The 24,424-nt window shown below is 47.7% G+C and overlaps 2 protein-coding genes and 1 pseudogene across 3 annotated transcripts; 2 read left to right on the top strand and 1 right to left on the bottom strand.

The window, feature by feature from the left end:
* Positions 1-35: 35 nt before the first annotated feature.
* Positions 36-1,823, top strand: LOC107280755 (uncharacterized). The gene is made up of 2 exons (XM_015780152.3): positions 36-1,246; positions 1,483-1,823. Exons 1-2 carry the CDS (start codon positions 100-102, stop codon positions 1,515-1,517), a joined length of 1,182 nt encoding a protein of 393 aa, XP_015635638.1. The 5' UTR covers positions 36-99; the 3' UTR covers positions 1,518-1,823.
* A 3,777-nt stretch (positions 1,824-5,600) lies between these two features.
* LOC136355510 (uncharacterized) lies at positions 5,601-7,440 on the bottom strand (annotated as a pseudogene).
* Positions 7,441-16,470: 9,030 nt separating this feature from the next.
* Positions 16,471-20,353, top strand: LOC4325022 (two-component response regulator ORR26-like). Of its 2 annotated transcripts, none has more exons than XM_015766531.3 (5): positions 16,471-16,676; positions 17,593-17,745; positions 17,853-18,239; positions 18,340-18,416; positions 19,080-20,353. In XM_015766531.3, exons 1-5 carry the CDS (start codon positions 16,571-16,573, stop codon positions 20,103-20,105), a joined length of 1,749 nt encoding a protein of 582 aa, XP_015622017.1. In that variant the 5' UTR covers positions 16,471-16,570; the 3' UTR covers positions 20,106-20,353. The 2 variants fall into 2 exon arrangements, with proteins under 2 accessions (XP_015622017.1, XP_066162807.1); XM_066306710.1 differs by having other exon boundaries at positions 17,580-17,745.
* Positions 20,354-24,424: the final 4,071 nt, after the last annotated feature.

Raw genomic sequence — 24,424 nt, 5'->3', positions numbered from 1 at the left:
TCCATTGATCAATGAAAGTTACGGTTGATCCAAATCTCCTTCTACATGGTATCAGAGCCCCTCTGATCTTAGTCTTCCGCTACCTCTCCCTTGCTAGCCATGTCGCACAGCTCCGGCGCTTCCGACGCCTCGTCCACCTCTGACGAAGAGCCTGTGCCGGCGCCTTCCACCTCTGTTCTTCAAACCGTCAACATCCGCTCCCACGTCCCGGTCGTCCTCGATCTCGACGTCTCCAACTACAGCCAGTGGCGCTGCAGCTTCGAATCGGTCCTCGGCAAGTTCGGCCTTGAGGCCCATGTTCAGGAGCCGCCCGCTCTCGACCTCCGCACTGCCGAGTGGCGCCGTGCGGATCACTGCGTGGTCAATTGGCTGCACAACTCCATCGCCAAGAACGTCTTCGACGTCGTCTACAAGCCCCGCGCCTCTGCCTTCACCGTGTGGAGCGACATCGAAGGCGTCTTCCGTGACAACGCCGTCCAACGGTCTGTCTACCTTGAGACCGAGTTCCGCTCGATCAATCAAGGTGACATGACCATCACGCAGTACACCGCCAAGCTGAAGCAACTCGCCGACGGCCTCCGCGACATCAACATGCCCGTGTCTGAGCCCAGCCAGGTGCTCAACCTCCTGCGCGGCCTCAACACCAAGTTCCGCTCCCTCCGCGCCAGCATCGCCGACCGGAATCCGCCACACACTTTCATGACCGCGCGCTCCTACCTGCTGCTGGCGGAGCTCCAGATGCAGCACGACGCCAAGGCTGAAGCCGGGGAGGCCCTCTACGCCGGCACCGGGTCTTCCTCCGGCACCTCCGACACCACCGGCCAGCCTCGTCCCAAGGGACGGGGCAAGCGTCGTGGCCGGGGCGGCGGCGCCCCACCTGGCGGCGCTCCTTCGACTCCTGGCGGCGGCGCTGGTGCCGGGCACGACGGCCAGCCTCGCCCTCCTGCGCCTTGGGGCTACAACCCCTGGACAGGCTTTGTCCAGGCCTGGCCTTTCCCGTTCCGGGCTCCCGGCGCGGGTGTGTTGGGCCCTCGCCCGCCGTTCCAGGCCCAACAGGCCATGACCGCGCAGCACCTGCTTCCGGCTCTTCCTCCGGCATCTCCAGGAGTTCAATCCACCGGCGCCTGGGACAACAGTGCGCTCTACAGCGCCTTGCAGTCCGCCGGCGTCGCCACCACCACTCCTCCGAGCGCTGCGGATTGGTTCCTCGACACCGGTGCGTCAGCACATATGTCCTCCACCCCTGGTATTCTTGCTCATCCCCGTCCTCTTCCTTTCTCCTCTTGTATCACTGTCGGCAATGGTGCCAAGCTGCCTGTCACGCATACAGCTTCCACCCACATTCCCACATCCTCCACTGATCTACACCTTCATAACGTGCTTGTTTCTCCTCCCTTGATTAAGAATTTGATCTCTGTGAAAAAGCTAACTCGTGATAATAATGTCTCCATTGAATTTGATCCAACTGGTTTCTCCATCAAGGATCTTCAAACTCAGGTGGTGAAGCTCCGCTGTGACAGCCCGGGTGACCTGTACCCCCTGCGTCTGCCATCGCCACACGCCCTCTCTGCGACTTCCTCGCCGTCGGTGGAGCATTGGCATCTGCGGCTCGGGCACCCTGGCTCTGCTTCCCTGTCCAAGGTTCTTGGTTCCTTTGATTTCCAATGTAATAAATCAGCCCCCCATCACTGTTCTGCTTGTCATGTAGGCAAGAATGTGCGGCTTCCTTTCCACTCTTCATCTAGTCAGACTCTATTTCCCTTTCAGTTAGTGCATACAGATGTTTGGACCTCTCCCATTTATAGCAATTCCGGTTACAAGTATTATGTGGTATTTCTTGATGATTTTACACACTATATTTGGACCTTTCCTGTTCGCAATAAATCTGAGGTGTTTCATACTGTTCGTTCCTTCTTTGCTTATGCACACACACAGTTCGGGCTCCCCGTTTTAGCTCTGCAAACTGACAATGGCAAGGAATACGATTCTTATGCACTTCGCTCACTCCTGTCTCTCCACGGAGCTGTTCTTCGCCTCTCCTGCCCCTATTCCTCTCAACAGAATGGCAAGGCGGAACGTATCCTCCGGACGATCAATGACTGCGTGCGCACAATGCTTGTTCACAGCGCTGCTCCATTGTCTTTTTGGGCTGAAGCCTTGCAGACGGCGACGCATCTGATCAACCGACGGCCATGCCGCGCCACGGGCTCCCTCACGCCGTACCAGCTGCTGCTCGGCGCTCCCCCGACGTACGATCATCTTCGCGTGTTCGGCTGCCTCTGCTACCCCAACACCATCGCGACAGCGCCGCACAAGCTCAGCCCGCGATCCCTGGCGTGCGTCTTCATCGGCTACCCAGCTGACCATCGTGGCTATCGCTGCTACGACATGGTCTCCCGCCGGGTGTTCACGTCGCGCCACGTCACGTTCGTCGAGGACGTGTTCCCCTTCCGCGACGCGCCATCGCCTCGCCCGTCAGCTCCTCCGCCACCGGACCACGGCGATGACACTATTGTGCTGCTGCCTGCTCCAGCACAGCACGTCGTCACACCTGTCGGCACCGCCCCAGCTCACGACGCCGCATCGCCTCCGTCGCCCGCGTCGTCCACGCCCAGCAGTGCTGCTCCGGCCCACGACGTCGCGCCGCCTCCATCACCCGAGACGTCGTCGCCAGCGTCCGCCTCTCCACCTCGACACGCCATGACGACGCGTGCGCGGGCTGGGATCAGCAAACCCAACCCGCGGTACGCCATGACTGCCACGTCGACCCTGTCGCCGACACCTTCGTCTGTTCGCGCGGCGCTCCGGGATCCCAACTGGCGCGCGGCGATGCAGGCTGAGTTCGACGCCCTGCTCGCGAACAGGACGTGGACTCTGGTTCCCCGGCCTCCCGGTGCTCGGATCATCACCGGCAAGTGGGTCTTCAAGACCAAGCTTCATGCTGACGGCTCACTCGACAAGTACAAGGCACGTTGGGTGGTTCGCGGGTTTAACCAGCGCCCGGGCGTCGACTTTGGCGAGACATTCTCGCCCGTCGTCAAACCAGCGACCATTCGCACCGTGCTGACGCTGATTTCCTCCAAGCAATGGCCGGCGCATCAACTGGACGTTTCAAACGCGTTCCTGCACGGCCATCTTCAGGAACGTGTCCTGTGCCAGCAGCCCACAGGCTTTGAGGATGCTGCTCGCCCGGCGGACGTGTGCCTCCTCTCCCGTTCGCTGTACGGTCTTCGTCAAGCCCCGCGCGCTTGGTTCAAGCGCTTCGCCGATCATGCAACCAGCCTCGGCTTCGTCCAGTCCCGCGCTGACCCCTCCCTGTTCGTGCTGCGCCGTGGCTCCGACACGGCCTACCTCCTCCTCTACGTCGACGACATGATCCTCTCCGCGTCCTCGTCGAGCTTGCTGCAGCGCATCATCGATCGCCTTCAAGCGGAGTTCAAGGTCAAGGACATGGGGCCCCTGAAGTACTTCCTCGGCATCGAAGTTCAGCGCACTGCCGACGGGTTCGTCCTCAGCCAGTCCAAGTACGCCACCGATGTCCTCGAACGTGCAGGCATGGCGAACTGCAAGGCCGTGGCCACTCCGGCGGACGCTAAACCCAAGCTGTCAAGCGACGAGGGGCCTCTCTTCCAGGACTCCTCCTGGTACCGCAGCATTGCCGGCGCTCTCCAGTACCTGACCTTGACGCGGCCCGACATCGCCTACGCCGTCCAGCAGGTGTGCTTGCACATGCATGCTCCGCGCGAAGCTCACGTCACCCTGCTGAAGCGGATCCTGCGCTACATCAAGGGAACGGCCGCGTTTGGCTTACACCTTCGCGCCTCGACGTCGCCGACGCTCACCGCCTTCAGCGACGCAGATTGGGCCGGCTGCCCCGACACCCGGCGTTCCACGTCCGGCTTTTGCATCTTCCTCGGCGACTCCCTCATCTCCTGGTCGTCCAAGCGGCAGACGACCGTCTCGAGGTCAAGTGCGGAAGCCGAGTACAGAGGTGTGGCGAACGCGGTGGCGGAGTGCACTTGGTTGCGCCAGCTGCTCGGTGAACTCCACTGCCGCGTTCCACAGGCGACGATCGCTTACTGTGACAACATCTCCAGCGTCTACATGTCCAAGAATCCGGTGCACCACAAGCGGACCAAACACATCGAGCTCGACATCCACTTCGTCAGGGAGAAGGTCGCGCTCGGTGAACTCCGCGTCCTACCGATACCGAGTGCCCATCAGTTCGCGGATGTGTTCACAAAAGGGCTTCCTTCAAGCATGTTCAACGAGTTCCGAGCCAGTCTCTGCGTCGGTGATACGACGGCTGCGACTGCGGGGGGGTGTTGGCGAACGGCTTCGTCAGACTCTCGCGGCGCGCTCCACGCGCACGACGCGCACCCCGCGCACGACGCCGCGCTCCTCGCTCCGCTCGCACCGCTGCACGTCCCTTAGATCAGGGGATTAGTTAGGCCCAGGCAACTCCCAAGCCTTGTTGTACATGTATAAATATAAGCTCCATTGATCAATGAAAGTTACGGTTGATCCAAATCTCCTTCTACATCTGCTCATGTGCCAACATGGCACGTGCAGCCGAGCCGAGGGGTGTTGCTACGTCGCTGGGTTTGGCGCTGCCTGCCACACGCTCCATCCAAACCAGTTGCATTTGAGTAATCGATTATCCAAGATCCGAACAGATCGTTCGCGGACGACGCGACGGCGTCGACGAGTCGATCTCAATGACGCGGTGCCCACACTGACCTGGCGCGAACGTCGCTCCTGCCAAGTAGCGCCGGCGAGAGCGTGAACTCGACCGGCACCTCGGCCCATGACGTGCGTGGACCACAACCTTGATCGAGGCGAGGCCCGCACCGGCAGAGGTTCGCTCGGAGCAGCTCTTCGGCTCTTCGCAGTTCGTTGCGGCCACCGCGCCGTGGACTCTGCGCGAAATAAGCTCACTTTTAAGTCTCTCAGTTTGTTCCGAGTTCGAAAACTTCTGGACCATAAACTGGATGCAACGCATCCCCCATTTTACATAACCTTACAAACAAAGTCTCTCGGCAGTATTGTCCTCGATTTTGACTGACGTGATTTTCTTGACTAGATCTTTATCCCATATAGCATTGACGTGACGCTTACGTGGCAATTTAACCAAAAAAATAATAAAACATATAGAAACCACATGTTAGTTTCACACACAATAATAAAAAATGGTGGGGCATATGTGTCTCCACATGTCATCCTCACTACTCCCCCTCTTCTCTTTATCCTCTCTCTCTCTCCCTCTTATCTCTATCCTCTCTCTCTCTCACGAGTGGGCCGCGTGATCGAGCGCACGTAGCAATGCGTTCAGCCCGTTCCGGTGCCCAACTAAACTGGGCTGCACGTCCACCGTCACGGGCTTACGGTCCAATAAGAACGGTCCGTCTCCATCCCCATCCCTTTTCCCCGTGGAATAAGTTCACTGGAGGTCCCTCAACTTAACAGCGAGATTTTTTAAGGTCCCTTAACTATAAAACCAGAAATGTGTACCTCTAAACTTACACAAACCGTGCACACAAGGTCCTATGGCAGTATATATATGGGTGGTTTCGTTGACGTGGCATCCTAGTCAAAAAATTTTTTTTAAAAAGTGTGTGGGGCCCACCTGTCAGCTACACATTTTTTTCTTCTCCTTCTCTCCTCTTTTCTCTCTTCTCTCTTCCCTTCTTCGGGCGGCGGCGGGCGGAATCGGCGATCGCAGCAGCAGAGCGGCGGCGGGCTGCGGGCGGAGTGGACGGAGGGCGAGCGCGGCGGCGGACCTCCGCCATTGCTGCCCCTTCCTCCGCTCGCCGCTCATCGCGTGACGGCGCCGAGGCGGCTGACTGCGGCGGGAGGGAGGTGGACGTCGACCATGTCTTGCATGCGGAACACGCGCTCCACGGCATTGCGCTCGACGTCGTTCACGAACACCTTGCCGCTCCACGTGAAGAGCCCGTAGACGCGGCCGAAGAGGCGGTTGTCGAAGATGGCGCACAGCGAGCCGTCGAGGTCGGCGAGGTGGCAGATGCGGGAAGACAGCCGCGGGCCCGCGGCGGCACGTACACCCACCCGAACTGCTCGGCGCCCATGGAGAAGGACAGAATGCGGTGGATCGGCTCCTCGCCGGGGCCGGCCGGCCGGAGCAGCCAGTAGAGGTAGCCGTGGACGAACACCGGCGGCAACGCGGGGAGGAAGTTGGCCGCGCACGGCGGCACTCGCCCGACGCAGCGGCGCCACCCGCCGGCGCCCTGGGTGTACACCTCGCAGCTGTACTCCCCGCCGTTGCGTTTCTTGAAGAGCCTGACCACCTTGTGCTCCCCGGTCGCCGTGTTGTAGCCGAGCCCGGTGGTGGAGAGCTCGATCCAGGGCGCTGCCGACGCCGGTAGATAAGACGTGGGGTTCATGGTGGGCAACGTCGGCGTCGACTCTAAGTTTTGTCGTTAAGATCCAGTCGTTTCTGACGTGCAGATTGAACTTATGGCATTCGGATTCTCCATTATTTTCTTTGGTTTTTTTTTGTTTTGTTTCGGGGTTCTTTTAATAAAGTTCACTTTGATACAACTCTGATTTTGCATCTTAGCTCCATTTGTCTCGGTTTTTCTTGCACTTGGTAGTATTTGGTACAACGTTGGTTGATTCAAGCACGTGGATATTGGAGAAAAAAGGAGCTACCTTTAGCAGGCACTTCGTTTTCGTTTTAGCTCCCGGGGTGCTCGTGATTATTGTTGGGAGGTAACCTCGCCGCTTTGAGACCATTCATGCCAAGATATGTCATGCCAATGCCATGGTGGCCATGGCCATCCATCTGGACGTGGACTGCCTCATGCAGCACTGATTAGCTTCATGCCATGCTCATAGTACTCTGACCTGTAGACGTCGAAGATGAGCGTGAGGCCTATGCACGGCGTCGGCGACAACACGGCGTGGTCGGCGCTGATGTCGGCGACGGTGAGGAGCTCGCGGGCGGCGGCCGGCGGCGCCTCGCCGTCACCGTCGCGGAGCGAGCAGGCGTAGAAGGAGGTGGTGTGCCCTCCTGCGGCGGCGACGCGTCAGGATCTTGTCGACGAGCAGCTGGCACGGCTGGCCGGACGACTCCGACCGCCGCGCTCGCCGATTCCGCCCACAGCCGGCCCAAAGAAGGGAAGAGAAAAGAGATAAAAGAGAAGAGAAGGAGAAGAAAAAATACATGTAGCTGACAGGTGGACCCCACACACTTTTTTAAATTTTTTTGCTGACTAGGATGCCACGTCAGCGAAACCACCTCTATATACTGCTATAGGACCTTATGTGCACGGTTTGTGTAAGTTTAGGGGTATACATTTATGGTTTTGTGGTTAAGAGACCTTAGAAAATCTCGCTGTTAAGTTGAGGGACCTCCGGTGAACTTATTCCTTTCCCCGTCGACCGCTTGCGCGGCGGCACACCCCAACCCGCCGCCATGGGAAACGCCGCATCGGAGTCTCGGAGATGGCTGTTGCTCCGCGTCGGAGATCAAGAAAGCTTGAAAACAACATCAGGTAAACGGCCCGCTCGCTAGAAATAGTTCTACTAGTATATCTTGATATCGATTTGCAAGTATGTCAGAACCCAGAACTTCTGAAGATTATGGTATCCTTGTTGGATATTTGTATCACATTCTAGTCATTTGCTCAGACCGTTAGAATTGAATTGGGAAACCTATTTGATTCCTCCAGGGGATGTCCGGTCATTCCTAATGTTATTAGGTACTAGCCCTGACCTACTATGGCCAGTTTCGGTATATCATTGGGTTACTTCTCTAGGATGGTTTTGCATGGTATCTGAACACTAGATTGCACCATAATTACAGAGAGATATCATTGCACTAATTAACATTATCTATGAAGAAAGTGGAGTGTGACAAGTAGCTAGCTCGTCGGCCATTACAGGCATATAACTGCGTAAAGGGGAGGTGTTGGCACTACGAGACCTGAGAAAGAACACGAGCAATCTCAAGTGAGATCTCATTCCCTGGAGTGCTGCAGGAAAAGAGAGATTTTATGCCCATTTGATGCGCCTGCGGTGCTTCGAATTCTTCTAAAGCTGTTGCAATGGCAGAATTGAATAGCTAACCCTTTGATTCTGCATGTGGACTCTGGACTCTGGAGTGTTGGTTCGGCGGCCTTTCTCATGGACCTAATATATTTCAAGATCGAGGAAGAGCACTGTAATCTGAATATGATCGACTCTGTTCAGGTCTGAAACCTGTTGAGAAAAAGGTCAGTCCTAACTTGGACACCACCTTATTTATTGTTAATTAGTTTGAGAGGGAACATATACCACTATACGTATCACCCTTCGTTTTCTGAGCACTAGTAATCCAGTTGCACAACCAGACGTCTGCTTTTGCTTGCATTTGCTGTTCGTCATTGTCCATTATTCAGAAGCCCAGTTGTTCATCATATGTTTTTGCAGCTAACTGCTTATTTAAATGGCTAAATACAAATTGTTTAGTCGGCTTGGTGTTTGTGGGGGCTGGCTATATAGGCTTTGTGTCATCTCGGTTCATATCCACTTATTCACTTAACTAAAGATAATTGTACTATATGTGCTAGTTTAACACCTTGCGCTGCCCGTTTTGGTGTATCCAACCAGCGAAACATGGCATTTCTCAAAGGCATTTTTCTACACAACTATGCGAAGGGCATCTAACAGCAGTAATTCACTGTAGAAAACATTCAGATTCCTTCTCCCTCCTGCTGATGATTCCGGGAGGAAATTCTTGCCCCGGAATCTGCAATTGACACGAGAGGCTGCTAGCGATGGCCGGAAACATGCAGGCAGTTTCGTGTTCTGTGACTTCTGTCACGAGTAGTACGTATTGCACTCGGATGGCAACATATGCTTGGATACCATGGTCAATTTATCTGGCTTCAGGGCAGATGCCAGGGGACATTTAATTCCTCCTGTCTGCTATATGATCAAATTTCAGTTCATGTTCTCCAGGAGAACAAACGATCCTTCCTTACTCCAGATCTTAGTATCTTACAGCAAATGTTACAGTTGCTTCAATTCCTTTTTACTTTAGAAACATATAGACTTTGTTTAATTATTTTCTTTTCAGAAACTTAAGCGTGAAAGTGTCACTAACTTGATTATCGACGTATTGTAGGGTCCAAATTAACACAGGAGAAGATACATGCAGATCACGTGCGACATGTCCTCTCAGGCTCTAGGGGGTAGAACTTATCTAATTGCTCCGTGCTATGGTTGGCCTACTAAGCACTGATCGATCGATGGTAGCGACTACCACATGGAGTAGACGACGATCTGTGCATGACTGTGCTGTCCCCTACACCCTCTTGATCCCCTTTGTGCTTGTCGATGGATGGATATCCTCGGTAGCCTTTGCATTTGCAGCTACGGTTGTGAGAGCGAGAGAGTGGTCTCAGCATGATGAACTTTGTTAGGTAGCAGGAAAGTTTCTCCAAATTGGAACACGAATTAGCATGCTCCAAATTGGAGTACTACTTAGTAGCAGTAATAATGTAGTGCACTAGTGCTAGTCAAGGAGAGGATTCAAGAACTGCAGGGCATGAGACACGGCTTTGGTAGGGGCGTTGTAAAGATCTTTGCCTTGTCTGTTGCCTCCCTGGAGAGTTACAAGGTAGAGAAAACAATAGATGCATGTGTTGTCTGCGTTAAGGAGAAGAAGAAGCTATAGCTGCTGCTTTAATCTCCTTCAGAGAGAGGGGGGGATGGGAACCTAGCTTGTCAAGGAGGAGAAAGCATTTCACTGCCTTTATTTTTGATAGCTTTCTTCGAGCATTATCAGGTATGCTTTGATCAAGGACATGAACATTGCAACGGCAGGTCTTTTCCACGTAGAGACCTCTATGATTTGTCGGTTTTTTATAAACTTTGGAGACAGCAATGCTATGACAGTGAAGCCTAAGCTTAGTTTTTAACGAGCTTTAATTTCAGATGAACTGTTAGGTAGGTAGAGGTAGGGTATGGTGCATAACTTGGTCATCTCAGGCAGACAGGCTCCCTCAGTTGAAAACTCTAGAGTGGCAACAAATATGTATCAGGATGTGCTCGTATGCTTTTCTATGAGAAAATGCTCAAACCACAAAAGTGATTTCCTGGAGCTGCTTTGTACCTAACTAGTAGTAACTACTGCATTTCCAGAATCTATGTATTTCTTGTGTTTTTGTGGAAGCACTTCCATAGGATATATTTAATTCACTCGCCAATTTTTTTAATACTTTGCCGTTGCATTTTGGGTAGTGACAGTCACTAGTCGCTGCATGTTTTTTCAGTGGAATCGTACATCACAAAAAATTCGAGGACCAGTATACTTATATATACTAGAAAAGGCAAAAAAAAGGTTGAATAAGTGAAACTATCTGAAACATTATCCTGGAGTTCAGTGCTTGGAAAGGTAGAAGAAGAGCAACAAAAAGAAGTTCCAAAACAACATAAGTGAGACAGGACTCATCAGCATTTGACCGCTTGTTTATGGCTAGCCTTGAGCCCTTGACAACTTACCCCATTACATGACCTTTAGATGATCAGAGAGAAGAAGTAAGCCCCTACAAGCACTAAGGAGTCAAATACTCAAATGGCATGACCAGTCTGGCAAATTCTCGAGAAGGATATATTTCTTTACAATTTCTTCCTTCAAGACTACACCAGGCTGTGACACACAGTTGCCTATCTCTTCTGTGACTTCCCCAAAAGGGCTTCAAAGTGTTGCATAATTTAAACAATCATTTCAGCGCCACTTCAAAAAGCAAGAGAGAGGATTCAGCCCCATGTGAAAGTGAGAGCACCAAGAATTCCCAATGCCTTTTATTGCTACTAAAAATGCAGCTATTGGTTGTGTGTTGCCTTTTAGATAAGAGACACACACAAAATATTTCCCTCCTAGCTCTAGCATTACTTTACAAATGCTAAGGCCTAAGAGCATTGTAAAATGGAGGGGTATTTCTCCTTTTCTTTAGCCCCCACGGTAAGTAAATAAAAGAAACTAGATGCTGTTGCCTTGTCATTAGAACCCTCATTTGGCATATCTGAACAGAAATTTCCAATGATTAAGCTCTTCATTGGCCTCACCTTGTGGCCTTGCTTCCTTTTGTATCTAGTACCCGACCATCTAACATTAGCATCAAGTTCAAGTGGTCGTATTCCAAACGTCTTTTGAGTCACCACTCTACCCAGATAATTAAACAACTGACACTGAAGACTTTATCCTGTTGAGCAGAGCTGCTCCTGAGACCAGACAGTTGCCGCTAGTCTATTGTTACTTCCTTTCAGTTAAGCTTTCACGTAGGGTCAACTGTACTGGTAAATGCAGAATCTGCTTTCTTCGACTAGTTTATGATAGCACAATAATTGTAACAGAAGCAAACATATCATTGGCGATAGATTAGGCTGCCCTGTGCAAATAAAGCACCTGCATTTTTACTGTAACAGCAGAAATAATAGGAAAGGCAGGATTGATCCTCATCCCAAGCTCACCAACAACAACAGGCACCACCATCACCAGATTGCAGATAGATAGATAGATAGATTTCAGCAGCACTCATCTCGTTCAGCTACCTACAAAAGCAGGTGCCATCCGGTGCTCCAAGTGCACACCTGTACCTCATAAGGACACCTTTTTAAAAAAAAAATAAGAGAGAAAGAGAATGACATCTCATTCAGAAATAGCTACTAGATTTTTTTTAATATGAAAATAAAGGCTGGTCTAATCAGGCCACTAATAAATCTTCTCATTTGTTTAACAGAGAGCAACAGCAGCAAAGTAGTAGTTTCTTCAGTGTCTTACACATGAGGTGGTGGATCACACCACCCATGAGATGCCCCTGCACGGAGCAGCAGCAGATAGCAATTAGCAAAGCGTAGAAAAAGACTTGGTGTAGAGTTGGGCAAAGCATTGCAAGGAGCAGCATGCAGGAGGAGGAGAAGATAGAGAGGAATCTACCGAGCCCATTGGCCAGAGCGGCTGAGCCGCGGGTGGCTGTGTAGGGCCGTGTCGCTGCGTGGCCTCTCCGCTCCACTAATCTCAGTGTCCATAGGAGGGCTCCCCACTTAAACCTGTCATAACCCATAGAAAAGTGGAGAGGGGGCTTAAAAAGCCCCGGGGCTTTTCCCCAATTGCAAAACACCACGCACACGCACGCCGCTGCCTGCCAATGCGCGCGCGGAGTCCGGCTACGCCCAATCGCGCCGCGGCCTTTGAATTATGAGGGAATCCACCGAAGCAAAGAGGGGGATGTGATTTGCGCCTCTCCCGATTACTCGCCGTGCATGTGATGCGAATGCTAGCGCGTGTGGTGCTTGTGCTTGTGGCCTTTGCTCCATCGGCGAGTGCTCGCCGCCCCCGCGTGAACATTCCCCCCGTGCTGCGCCCACTGCCCACTGCCCAAATATTTTACGCGACGCGCCCGGTGCGGTGCGGGGCCTTTCCACGTTGGGCGCGCAACGGCACCGCACCGCGCCGCGCGCCTTTTGTGGTTTGTTTCGGTTCGGCCTCGTCGCATCGCGTCCACCTGATGAGAGCGCGGGGAGGGTGGCTGGTGCCTGCGATTCCCGAGAGGCGGCGCGGCACGTGTGCTGCCCCCGGGGATCAGCGCTCTGTCTCTTCTGCATTGGCCCGTGCGTCCCAGCCGCCCGCATCATTCCGTTCGTTCTGGGGGGGCCGCGAGACGCGCTGCTTCGCGGGCTCCCCCTCCCGTCCCGTTCATTCCGCCGCATCGGATGCGAAAGCGTAGGTGTAGTACTTGTCTCTCGTGTAGTTGTGTTTTGTTGGAGCGGGGCCCGAGCCGGCGCGCCCTGCTACTCCTACTGATCGGCTGCGCGGCGCACACCTGTGGCAGTCGCTGCCGGCCGCGCGGCATGGCGAGGCGCAAAAGGCAGCGGCCGTGGAGTGGAGGAGGGGAACTGGAACAGTGACGTCGACGGTCGCGCGGGCGCGCGTCGTGTCGCCAGGGGAGTGGCCGCCGCTCGGTTCCGGGCGCGAGCTTGACAGCCACGCCACCGATGGGCGCCGCTCCACGCAGCGCGCGGGAATCTCGCGGGGGCGGGGGGCGATCGATCGATCGAGATGCCGCCCCACCCGCGGCCCATGGCGTCGCCTCGACGGCCGGTGGCACCACGGGCGGTGACGCTGGCCGGCCACAGGATGCATGGGAAACCGACGGGGGAGGCGGCGCCCTTTGCCCCTTGCAGCTGAACTGAGACATGGGGTGGTAAAAACTGCCGCGAGTGACCGGGATTCGACCGACAAATTTCCTTTTTGGTTGAGGGAATTCTCTCATCTCATGTGACAAGATTGCCACCACCCCACCACCAGGGGCACCAGGGCACCACAGCATGCAGAGACGAGGATTGATGGACACATCGAGTAAAAAAGATAGGGAGAGAAAGAGGGAATAGCACCGGTGCTTTGCTCAAAGGAGGCACATTTTGACCTATATTTAAAGTTTCACGGCATTATTAAGAGAGTATCTTTCAGGGGTGCAGCTACGTGTACGGACCGAAAAAACTCTAGCAACTATAGGATAAGCCGTGCGTGGAGATCTTTTTCTTCTTCAGAGACTAGCTAGTGGGGCCACAAAATTTTCTAGTGACTCTGCAAAGCTCCATTCAAACAAATGTAAGGGTTTTTGGTTTATCAGGATATGTCTCGTTCAAACAAAAACCCTTCTATTTTAGTATGGAGGGAGTACATTGATCAGAGTAGCTTTGTCATTTATTTTTTTAGGCTAGTCCATCGAAATAAGCGAAGAAAGAAGAGGAAAATGCTTAGTCACTGCTTAATGATGATTATACCCTCCACACTTTTTTAACGATAATAATGCTCCTTCATATTTCTACTACCGTTGTATGGAGTTGTAATACAAATGAATTTAAACGCTTGGATCAAATGAGATTAACAGTTTATATTACTTTATACAACTAGTAGATAGCACCGCAGTGGGGCTCTTTTCTATATAACTATTTTTCCAAGTAGAATTTATGGTATTTATGGCAAGTGGCAGAATAAAACCTTCTTTTTACCCTTTCATATTGTCAGGGTTATGGATACCACATAATTAATAGTAGTTGACTAAATCTTAGCAGGACCCACCACATACCATGTCTTATACGGAAACAACCTTCAGATATAGGAGGAGTTTCGCATAAGGAATTATTAATAGAGTTCTACATGGAAACGACAAGTACTACTTGGATTGTATCCATATTGATCTCCCTAATTTTACTTGGACAAGGGAACACCTATGGGTATAAATACAAGACCCCCTAGGAGTAGGGGAGACACGGAACAATAGATCAAGACACAAGATCAACGTATAAGCCAACATACGCCAAGACAAGACGCTATATGTCAGAGATAAGCCTAGTAGTTCCCATATGGTTCCTACGACTACCGTCAGGAGGGATCTAGCGCTCTCTCTGATCTCGTCGGACACGGATTTGAGGAGGATGACTACTATGTTGTCAACCACGGGATGGTTTTATGGCCGCCAAGTCGACAACAGATAGATGGGCTACCCCAAATATTGTACTGGTGTGATTATGTTGAATAAGAGCAACGACCGGCTTCGGCCAACAGGAGTAGGGTTATTACCTGACAATTCAGGGGCCCGAAACTGTATAAAAATCCTCACCTCCGTCTTTTTTACCTAAGTCTTGCATATATCCTAATACCAACAATCCCCATACTATGCAAATACCGAAATCGCGACATGAAACGTCGACACATATGCTTATATATCGTGGCACATTTAGAGATAACGTGCTTTTTAAAAAGCCGTTAGAGGTGTAAAAAAACACAACCGTAACTTTTTTCAATAAACACAATATATGTTTGGCAAGTACAACTTTGTTATCAAATACAGACACGTCTGAGCATCTAGACGTGCAGGGGCACAACAATTTGACAATTTACAATTTCTTTTGGCAAACTAGTATCTTTTACTTATTTCTTTGCTAGTGTTTTCGATCAATGTTACTATGAATTAAGTGGATCTGACATGGCACAACAATTGCAACCAAGGAGATAATAAATATTAGAGAGAATCCATTGCCATTGACTTTGTCACAAGTCTACGATTTGCCACTGACTTTGTTACGTTCTACAATATGCCATCGACTTTTGCTTAACTTCTACAGTTTACCATCGTCGTCTGGTTAGTCTCCATTAGCACTATACAATTTTGTCCAAATGACTAAAATACCCTTCGGACAAAAACTTCTGAAATTTGGATAAAAATTCCAACACACCATATTATAAACATAAGATTGTAAATATCCAAAATTTGGCCACAAAATTAAAATCTGATATTTTAGAACTTTTATCCAAATTTTGAAAGTTTTTGCCCCAGGGGTATTTTGGTCATTTCGACAAATGTGTACAGTACTAACGGAGACTATCCGGACGGCGATGGTAAATCGTAGAAGTTAAGCAAAAGTCGATGGTATATTATAAAACGTGATAAAGCCAGTAGCAAATCGTAGATCTATGACAAACTCAATGGCATATAATGGATTCTCTCTAAATATTATATATTATATTGTGCCAAGATACCACAATCCATAGTGGTGGAAGTGATTAAGCTATTCTTGAGTTGACGGATTTTTTATAGATATTTATATAGTCTGTGCATGGGAGTTATTTATCGGCTGATGTTCAATTGCAAACTTTTTTCTTGATAAATATGTATGGATTTCAAGTCTGTAAGTTAGTAAAACTACAAGTATTTATTTAAAATTTCATTGCAACACATGAGTATTTTACTAGCGGTACAAAACTTTTTTCTATTACCTTCCTCATGTACTAGATTAAAAATTACGGCTTCAGTCAAAGACAAACATTTAGGCTATGTCAGTATATCCCCCAAAGTTATTAAAGTTGTACTTGACACAAATTTGTATTTTAAGTACAATTTCATCACTAGATATAAACACGAATAAGCATCTACGCACAACCACGCAAACAATTTGGCCAGTTAGCATTAATAACCACACAAAAGGCAAATCCTTAATAGCTCTTTCGCCCCGTCCAAATTGCAATATTGAATTAACTAAGCCCTTACCTACTAACTAATTTTTTTCCAAACGAAAAGCACGAGAGCAAAACCAGCAAAAAAGCAACACACAACACCACTTCATATTCCACCACTTGATCAAGACCGGTCACGGCTCACTTCCATTTCCACAGGCCAACACAAGTTCCATATTCGAAAGCCAAAAAATAAAAAAATAAAAAAACCATTATTTTCACTCGCAAAGCCTACTAGCCGCGAGGGGCAAAGACAGAGACGCGAACCGAGATTGTGCTTGCGAGCGAGAGGGGGAATAAAGTCGATCGGGGGGGTTTTCGTTAGCCAACGGGAGTGAAGGCGAAGGCGCCAATATTTATCAGCCTTCCTCCTCCGCCTCCACTTCCCACCCTTTTTTACCGCTTTTTAAAGGCGCTACACTACAAGGCCTCTCCCCCCCGCTGCCGACTGCCGTCTTGCTCTCCCTCCCTCCCAACCCCCCACTCTCCCCGCTCCTCCTGCGAGGGCTCGGCGAGGGGTGGCTGGGCCTGAGCGCGGGCATGGACGCCACCGCCTTCCCCTACGGGCTGCGCGTCCTCGTCGTGGACGACGACCCCACCTGGCTCAAGATCCTCGAGAAGATGCTCAGGAAGTGTTCCTACGAAGGTTGGAATCTTTTGCTTTCCCATCTGGTTCTTGAGCTTTGATTGCTTTGCCGCGGCAGAGGCTAAGAGGAACATGGGCTGTTGGGGGCGTGCGTGCGTGCGTGCGCGCGCGTGGTTCCGCTATCTATGCAAGTCGTGTGTTTGTTCAAATTACGCAGCGAGAGTTCGTTTGAGAAGCGAACTCGCTCATGCGACTAGTTGCTAACTTAAATCGGGTACATGGTACTTGTGTATTATTGGATTATACTAAGGTTGTCCGGGGAATTAATTTTCTTCTGTAGATTTTTGTCGGCAATTTCCCCTGACTTTATTGGCTTCTTCATGTGCTCTGTTATTGCTCATATAGACAGGTAGGAGGTGTATGTACCATTGACATAATTCGCAAACTTTGTGTTGTGAACTGTTATGAGTGGGAGCTGCACCTGGTCCATTAGCACAATATGGAACAAATATATCCATTTCAAGGCTTTGTCAACTGCAAAATGATGAATATTTAGCTATTTAGATGGATTGCTACTAAGTACTAAAATTCATAAGGCTTAGTTACTGTCTCATTTTCTCACTTTTGCAGTCCTGCAGACCATTTAATTTCTTTACTTTTTGTGGCACCAGTAATTGGTTTCCAAGCTGGTAAAGATTCCAAGTGAACTAGCAAGCATATCATATTTTGTTCTTGTGACTATGTAGATTCGATTTGAAAAACACTTATTGGTTCCTTTGGCACACCAATTATCGGTTTATAACCACTGAATGGTCTGCTTCTCAAGAAATTTGGCTGCTGATCCGATATATCATGGTCTCTTTCCCATTCTTCCTCTTCCAGAAAAACCTGTTTTGTACACACCTATTTTTATATTCCTACTAGTCATGAATTATTCAAGACAGTTAAGACTGAAGTGATCAGTTACCTTCTGCAGTCACCACATGTGGCCTGGCAAGAGTTGCTCTGGATATTCTCCGGGAGAGGAAAAACAAGTTCGACATTGTAATTAGCGATGTCAACATGCCTGATATGGATGGTTTCAAGCTTCTGGAACACATTGGACTTGAGATGGATCTTCCTGTTATAAGTCCGTATTCAAGCTCAAAGTCTTTCTCCCTGCATGTTCCAACTAACAAATTTGGTTTGCATATCAATTCAAAGAAAGTACTAAATTGCTCCATTCTGTTTCCACAGTGATGTCCATTGATGGTGAGACAAGTAGGGTGATGAAAGGTGTCCAGCATGGTGCTTGTGATTACCTCCTTAAACCTGTTCGAATGAAGGAGCTCCGCAATATTTGGCAGCACGTGTATAGGAAGAAAATGCATGAGGTTAAAGAGATCGAAGGTAATGATAGCTGCGACGATCTTCAAATACTAAGAAACAGTTTTGAGGGACTGGATGAGAAGAGCCTTTTTATGAGATCTGACTCTGATACCATGAGGAAGAGAAAAGATGTGGACAAAGACCATGCAGATCAGGAGTCAAGCGATGGCAACACTGTTAAAAAGGCTAGAGTTGTTTGGTCTGTTGATCTTCACCAAAAGTTCGTAAATGCTGTCAACCAAATTGGATTTGACAGTGAGTGTTCTCCAAAAACTGATTCATTTCCCTTTTCCTTTCTACAAATTTCTATGTCATATAATCTCATTCCGAAAGAGCAACTGATGCTATCTTGCAGAAGTTGGACCAAAGAAAATACTGGACTTGATGAATGTTCCTGGCTTAACAAGAGAAAACGTTGCTAGCCATCTACAGGTATGACATATATGTTCAAACAGTAAACTGCTATGTTTCATTTTCTTTTATAAAAGGGGCCAAGTTTCGACGTAACATATTAAACAGTCAGTTACAGCGACTGAAAGATTTTAGACTGGAAGCACTGAATTCAGATAACTGCACAGAGATCTGTTGGTCCAGTCAACAGTACCTGGTCTGTTATGACAATATTTTTGCAATATTCAGAAATAAGGCACATGAAGATCAGAAAATGCAAATTTTAATCTGATACACAGACTTTCTAGTGCAATAAGGATAATCCTTTTAATAAGAGAAGACCGCCTCTATCAGAGGTTGCCTAGAACTATAGGTCAAAGAAGATTCATAGTTTACTGACAGAGAAAGGGATGCTATGGTGTATTCATGATAGACTTTTGGATGTATACAATGAGTTTCTAACATGATAGACTTTTGGATGTATTCATGGCTAAACTCTTAATGCTGTTCTTCTGTAGGAACATAGTTATTGAATAGCTTCCTCTTAAACCCTAAAAAACTCATTTGCAATCTACATTTAACTCAATCAATTGCATCCTTACCTTATTTGGACTTGTGGTTAATTATGATGATCATTTGGTTGAGCTGCTTTTACTATGATTGTATAGTTGTAGTATTTCTAAGAAGAAAATTAATTCTGTGCAGAAATATCGCCTCTACCTGAGTAGGTTGCAAAAGCAGAATGAGGAAAGGATATTAGGCGCTGCTAGGCAAGATTTCAGTCACAAGGGAACATCAGAAAACCTTAACCTCCGAAGTTCCTTCCAAGAGCAACCAAGCAACATAGCAAATGGATATCCGCATGCTTCTCAGAATATACAAACTCAGGCCAACATGCTAGATTCTCAGCTAGAGGACACCAAGAGCACAGTGCCCTTGCCTGTGCCAGATAAAAAAAGAACTCTAGCAAGTGATGCTGCTGACTCACAGAATGTCACCAGTGCTTCAAGTTTAGGTGGGGTTCTGTCTTTCAAAAGCATGCCGGTGAATCAGGACAGGAAGCCATCAGAAACAATGATCTTGGAATGCCAGGCCTGGACCGGAGGCATTCCATCGAAGCAGTTCATGCAGTATCCAAAGCATAACCATGAACGCTGTGACCTATTAGGGGATTATTCATGCCTGCCAAAGCCAGACTTAGAACACCCAGTTGGCCCTAGTAATCTGTATGCTCCACCACCTCTTATCTCAATGAGTTGCGGTATGGAGGGGGATGCCAGAGACTTCTCAGACGTGAAGCCAGCTATTATGGACTGCATCAAGTCCTTATCACCGGCGTTGACATGTACAGTGGATTCAGTTTCTGTTCAACTTAGCGACAGTGTGGTGACCTCGATTGACGGTGACCTGAAGTCTTCCGGTGTGGACGGGTTGCCCAGCATTAAAGATTGTTGCCTTGATCAGACGAACAGCCAAGGAAGTTTGCGTCCTTCGCAAGAGCCAAGTATCATAGGCAGCACAGAGTTGGCTTCTCTGCCTGAGGACTTACCCAGTTATCCACTTCACGGTGTCTCCCTTGAGAATATAGGACTGAGTAGCATTGACTTACTAAACTACAGTGACGCAATGATACTATCCGGACTACAAAGTAACTGGTATGATGATCTAGAGTTTAGCAGCGAAATGATGGACTATCCATCGATAGATGAATGTCTCTTTGCATCATCCTGAGCTGCCGCCCTTCTTTCGACAATGCTATTTTGCGAGGAAGGATGATGTTCTTTGGTATGTTCCCATATAGCTCCTCTTGTAGGGCTATAGTCAGCTAACTTGATCCTACGGTGGAAGGATTTAATTGTAGTATCTCCACTTTTGATAAATGTCTGTATTATAGACTGTGCCATGGTATAAGCTATATACCTTTTGAATGATCTTTTGATCTTCTAAACTGCATATATAAAGACTACCCCCTTACACAACTAACATTTTCAGGAGTTTTATCCTCAGATGCAGCATTACGCATGACATATGAGAAAATCAATACAGGTAAATTTTCAGGTCAATCATATACATACTTTCACCACAGTGCCAGGATTGCTGATCAAACCTGGAAAGATTCTATAGGTGATGATGATTTTTAGATAACTGAAGCAATCACTCCAGCATATGTGATAGTGATCGATACAGCGGTAAGCAGAGTTCTGGTGCCATTTTGATGCAAATGGATGCAAAGGGGGGAACAGGAAGTCACTGAGAAGAATAATGCTAAACAACAGAAATAACAGCCAACCTACTAGTTGCCTACTAGTTTGTACAAGGATGAATTATGCATCACAGTTCAGAATTGCACCAGAACTCTCTTGCTAGCTGCTGAATCAACTGGACCGACTGATGAAAGTGGCAAAATACTTATGACTACCTTTTAGTGGAACTTGCTGTACAGCACATCTGAATTGAAGCTACTCCCTCCGTTTCTAAATGTTTGACACCATTGACTTTTTAGCACATGTTTGACCGTTCGTCTTATTCAAAAACTTTTGTGATTCTTTTCCTATCATTTGATTCATTGCTAAATATATTTTTATGTAGGCATATAATTTTACATATTTCACAAAAGTTTTTGAATAAGACGAACGGTCAAACATGTGCTAAAAAGTCAACGGCGTTAAACATTTCGAAACGGAGGGAGTATATGTTTTTACAGGATTCTGTTTCTTCCGTGAAAACTTAGGCCGTTGTTTGTGCATGGACTTTGTGTCTTTGTTGATTAGACTAGAGCCACATGTCACATGTGTTTGCTTTGCGTGATTATAGCTAGAAAGTTCTACTTGCTTATTGCCACTGCTGCAATTTCAACTATTTCATTTCCTAGCGTAATGGAGTTGAATGGGGCATGGAGCCTCGAAGACACCTACTAATAAGCTCTGCTGAGACGTGAGACTACGAGAAACGAACTGTTATCTACGAATTTCCGCGTTCATGTTCAGAATGGCTCGAACTGACATCATTTCTCTCTGCCTTTATTTCCAAGTGATGGCGATTAAAGAAGTCAAATTTTGCTATAGGACATCTAATTTTTGTGTAATTTGCTTATAGACATCGAAAAAACATATCATGGCTGAAAGATATCCAAAAAACTGATAATTTGTTATATGACACTTTCGACTCAATTGGAGAGATAAATTGTTGGGAAAGACAAGAACACCCCTAGAATCACGTGTTTCAAAGTTCAAACATAATGTTAGAGTAAAAAAATTAGAAATTATGCAACTCTAAATTTATCAACACCCAAGTACATCACTAGTATATATTATATTTCATCTTCACTTTAGTATCAGCTCAAAATCTTTTGACCATAATTTATTATATTGCATCTTCACCCAAGTAAATCTTTTTAAAGAAATTCTCTCTTCTATTGAGCCGAAAGTGTCATTCAACAAATTACCCATTTTTAAGCGTCTTTCAGTGGTGACATGCTTTTACAATGTCTACTAGCAAATTACACAAAATTTAGTGTCATGTAGCAAATTTTACCAAAGAAGGGAAAGTTTAATATACTCGTTCAGTTCCCAAATACTTGTCAATGGACATTGTTCATAATTAAACTACAATCACCTTTTTTTTGTATAATATGTAAATATGTATTCTGTTATCATAGTGAATTGCATCCTACATATATATTTACACAACCAAGTTTTCGGTCATGTACTCTAACCTAGGGATGGAAATTTCGGTTCGAAATTCCGGTACTTTCAGAATTTTGCCCTCCTCTGGCAAGCAAATATTTGAGTGAAACTTTCCCCCTTTTTCAAATATTTATGAATTTGATCATAATTTATTCAAATTCACTAACAAAAAGTTAAAAATTCAAAAAATAAATAGTTCGGAATATCTAGAATTTTTCTGAAAAAAAATCCAAAATTTCAGAATTTTGGTGCCCACCGAAATTTTTCCAGCTTCCCGGAAAGGAAAAACATGATCTAACCATTACAAAATTTAACAACCTCCCACCAACCATCCTCACACCCAAAAAAATGTTAATTGTACAATATTTTATTAGTAGTTTCAAGTATTTTACATTTCAAACTACTCAACTTGAGTATAGCTTTAAAATTAATGGTTAAAGTTGATCCGCTTCTAATTTTATCGAGATCGACATGTAACGTTAACCGAGAAAACCTACACATCAAGAGCTCAATGTCAATGGATTTAACAAACAAGGACCAAAATATTTTATATGAGCAGGTCAAAACTAGGCAAAATGGTGAGCGTGCGCGGGGAGACTTGAACTTGGGGGTTTTTTTTTTTCCCTCAGAAGCCACCACTGAAAGCAGAGGTAGAGGATGCTTTTGGATTTGCACTGCACTAGAAGTAGCTTTGGAGAAAAACACTTATGACTTTTAGGCCATTTGGTTGGCTTTTGACTTTTGCAAAAGCAAAAGCAGGTTGAGAAGCCCAACCAAACACACCCTAAGTTTTGAGGTGCATACAAGCTGCTCCAAACACTTCACTATGAATGCATCTCCCGGATGAGGGTGTATCAGTGACTAAATTAAAGTTGAAACAATACTAATTAAAGGCAACCATGATGTATATAAAAAAGGTGACCTTAAGGCAATGGTTGCAATTGTAAAATGAGCCATATACATTGTGGAAAGTGTCGATGTTTGATGTCTCGACTACGGTATTTGGACAGTATGGGGATCGTCGGTGCTAGGATATATGCGAGACTGAGGTAAAAGAGATGGGGACATGGATTTTTATACAGGTTCGGGTCCCTGAGCGGTCAGGTAATAGCCCTACATCCTGTTGGCCGGAGCCGATGTTGCTTTTTATTCACCATAATCACACCAGTACAATATGTGGGTAGCCTATCTAATTATTGTTGACATGTCGGTCTGAAGGTCTGACTCGTAGTCGACAACAGGGTAGCTTTCCTCCTCGAATCCGTGCTCGGCGAGATCAGAGATAGCGCTTTCGTCTCTCCTGACTGTATCTGGAGACACCGTAGGAGACTAGCTGTGCCTATCCCTGAAATCGATATCCGGCGGCTTGTCTTGGCGTATGTAGGCTTGTATGTTCTCCCGTGTATTGTGTTGGGTGTTGATTGAGGCCGTTGATTGTCTGTGTTGATCGCCCCATGGTGGGTGTCCCCCTGTCCTCCTAGGGGGGCTTGTATTTATACCCATAGGTGTCCCCTTGTCCAAGTAGAACTAGGGAAACCAATATGGATACAATCCGAGTAGTCCTTGTCGTTTCCATGTAGAACTCTGGTTGTCTTTCCTTATCCGGAACTCTCACCATATCTGAAGTCAGTTTCCGTATAGGACATGGTATGTGATGGGTCCTGCTGAGATTTAATCAACTACTATTAGGTATGTGGTATCCATAATCCTGACAGTAGCCCCCGACTTTAATGCAAATGAACGAATTCATATTCTCGACCGCTGACCATGGAGTAACTGTTATCGAGCTCACGTGACCGTTCTCGGTGAGTTTAGAGATAACGTTAGACTTCCTTTATCAGCCTCGTGCGGGCACCGAAAGGGTTTGTCTAATTTAATCTCTGATGTCGACCGAGAAAGTACAGAGCGTACGACTAAGTCTCTCGTCTTGCTGTAATCGAGAATTTGGATTGAAGTCAAGAAATTTTATCTCGGCGGGTACACCATCTCTTCATTCCATATTCCTTGTCGAGATCCAGCAACCGTTCTCGAGCAATCGAGAAGGCGTAGAGTCTGCGACAGAGCCTTGTCAACATTGGTCGTACTCGCCTTAGTCGATCTTGGTGTAGAACCATAGAGACATGGAGCCCTCGTCAATGTCGAATAGAATTTTCCTGAAATCAATACTCAGAAAAGAATATCAAATAGAAATAGCCCCCGAGCGAACGCTCTACGGGTAACATGTTATAATATGACAGACTAATGAATTGAATGTACAAACCAGTGTTTTGTTATATGAGCGTCTTCTCTCTTACCGACTCCGATCAGTCAGTTTGTAGAGTCATACACTCTCCCTAGCCCCCAGTCTTGTCGTCGGAGAATCGT

The sequence above is a fragment of the Oryza sativa genome, chromosome 1 (genome assembly GCF_034140825.1).
Source record: "Oryza sativa Japonica Group chromosome 1, ASM3414082v1".
NCBI classification, from domain to species: domain Eukaryota; kingdom Viridiplantae; phylum Streptophyta; class Magnoliopsida; order Poales; family Poaceae; genus Oryza; species Oryza sativa.
Note: the sequence above shows the minus strand (reverse complement) of the source record. Positions and strands in the feature narration are given on the sequence as shown.